Raw genomic sequence first — 2,770 nt, 5'->3', positions numbered from 1 at the left:
CCGGACAAAACCCCCTGTGAATTTTTTCCTGTGACCTTTTTTTACCTGTATTCGCTGGGGCACCTTGAAGAATTTTTAGTCGAACTCCAGGATTTATTTTTAAAGCCTGGGACGTATTCTATCGGTTTCTTTTGTCGAACTGCTAAGTTACAGGGACGTAAACACATCACGCACACATATATAGATATACGAATTATGGTCTAACACATACGAAGCCCTAAACTGATTCTCCAAAATACCGAACACTAATAACTACAAATTCATACAGATAGACATAGTAGACTACTACTCCTCAATTAACCCCACGATCCTAAATAGTGCCCTAATATTCGCCAAAAACCACTCACAGCTAACTAGGAAAGAAATTAATGTAATACTTGAAGCTAGGAAATCTATTATAAGTTTTGATAATAAGCTCTGGGTCCGTAAAGACTCCCCAAACTCCTTCGATATCACCATGGGAGCCCCGGATTCAGCTCAGATAACAGACTTAGTGGGAATATATTTGCTTTCCTACATACAGGAGGAATTCCCAGTTAAAAATCTCTCGAATAGGAAACTAGAACTCATTAAGAAAAACTTACATAAATTCTTCAAAAGATTTGGACTAGCCATTTCTATAGAAAATGAACACACCTCCATAAACTACTTAGACGCCAATTGCAACCTAGCCACAGGACTCCATGAACCATACATAAAGCCAAACACTAACCTAAAATACATAAATGCATCCAGTAACCACCCGCTATTCCTTAAGAGAGGCTTAGCACATAGTATAAGCAATAGGATATCACGCCTCTCCTCTAACCAAGATATTTTTAATAAGCATAAGGAAACCTATAACATCGCACTACATAGAGCAGGATTTAACCATAAAATTAAATTCAAAGAACCCAATAACCATAAAAAAGACCCAACTATAGGGAATCTAAGCGCTAGAAACACATACACTATTAACACACCAAACACTGCTGCAAACCACACTAACGATATGAATGACACAGATAAACATAACACATGTAATAGAAATACAAAAGATCCCAAAGCCAAACCATATAACACCAAAAATACCAACAACAGTGTAAACACCAATACCAACAATACTACTAGGACGAATAAGGCTAATAACAAGACGAAGCAGAAATACAACAGCAACCTGAACAAAACCAATATTAAGCAATACAAAGATAAGTTTAGTATGAATAACAGCGAGACCCAGCAGACTAAAATAAACCATATATCGGGCCCACAAATACCTAACAATACTAACACGGAAAAAACCGATAAGACACATATCAAAAATAAACCTAACTATAGAAATAAATTAGATAGCCGTAAAAAAAAATTCACTAGCCTTCTCAGTTATGATGGCAGGTTTTATACCAGATATGACCGTAATAGCAATAAGAACAATAAGGATACGATCTGGCTAATCATTCCCTACAACATGAATCTCAAATCTAACATAGTCCGCTCACTAATGAACATAATAGATAAACATCTCAATATAAACAATAAATACGCAGGAATATTTAAGAACAAAATAAGAATAGGCTACAGCCTGACATGCAACTTAGCTACCATAATAGCATCTATTAATAATAATAAATTAGATGCATTCTATACAGATAGAAACACCACGAACAACCAAACCAACAACCCTCCAACTAATAAAACTAACTCCAACCCTAATCCAACACCCCTTACTAGGAGGGACGCACACCAAAAAAACAATAGGGCCATACAACAACACAGACATAGACACCCCTTACAACCTATGTGGCTGTAGAGATAGGAATAAATGTAATTTCTCCAATAGATGTAAGACCGAAAATATAGTTTACCAATGCGACGTACACACAAACAGCCATATTAGATCTTACATTGGGGGGATGAAATACCAAATACAGCTTAGATATAATGAGCACCTATCTAGCTTTAGAAATAAAAATAAGGCAAATTCAACAGGACTTAGTAGGTATATCTGGGAACTAAACGACAATAAGATAGAATATAAACTAAAGTGTTACATACTAAAAGTAGCTAATTCCTATAACCCAACTAACAGACGCTGTGACCTCTGTTTAACTGAACGCCTCAAAATCCTAACGGCTAGGAATGACCTTTTAAACAGGAGGTATGAATGTAGCCTAATTTGTCTTCACGCTAGTAAATACTCATTCTCTAAGTATAATTAAATATATAATACATTCCACTCCCTAAGTATAATTAAATATGTAAAAAAGAATTTTTCCTTTTCTAAGTATAATTGATTATAATTAAATAGTAAAAAGACCAGAGTTAGCCCCCTTTTCACCTAAATTTAGGGTTGCTCCCCTTTACTAACACCGCCGGTGCTAAAATATACGACGCATTCCTCAATCCTAACAACATCACATGGAAATACATTTGATTAAAATCGGAATTATGAGCTTAAATAGCACCCATCCTATATACCCCTACAGGAAGACCAACACAACTTCAACTAAAACGTAAGGCTTTCTTTACCTAACGCTATTATTATACCACCATATGCATTAATATATTCACTAATTGTTTCTCCTGCATCTCTCATACCATGAACTCTTAACATACTCTTCAACATTCTGATGAGATCTGCCAAACCATATGGCAAATTGAAACGTGCGTAAATGACTCATTACATAATCTCCACATAATTAAAACAATGGCTAACTAGCCCAACCGTATTGCTTCTTCTTGTGTTTTGTTTCTCCATTCTCCACATAAATAAATAAATATATATATATAT

The 2,770-nt window shown here is 35.2% G+C and overlaps 1 protein-coding gene across 1 annotated transcript in view; it reads left to right on the top strand.

Moving 5' to 3' along the window:
- The first annotated feature begins 1,628 nt into the window (after positions 1-1,628).
- The window catches only part of LOC106880092 (telomerase Cajal body protein 1), a 142,064-nt gene continuing 140,922 nt past the window's right edge, over positions 1,629-2,770 (top strand). The window contains exon 1 of the mRNA XM_052974765.1: positions 1,629-2,492. Within this exon, the coding sequence (XP_052830725.1) occupies positions 2,398-2,492 (95 nt within the window). The 5' untranslated portion in view covers positions 1,629-2,397. The remainder of the gene's footprint in view (positions 2,493-2,770) is intronic.

Source organism: Octopus bimaculoides, chromosome 19 (genome assembly GCF_001194135.2).
Source record: "Octopus bimaculoides isolate UCB-OBI-ISO-001 chromosome 19, ASM119413v2, whole genome shotgun sequence".
NCBI classification, from domain to species: Eukaryota; Metazoa; Mollusca; class Cephalopoda; order Octopoda; family Octopodidae; genus Octopus; species Octopus bimaculoides.
This window is presented reverse-complemented; position numbering and strand designations above follow the sequence as displayed.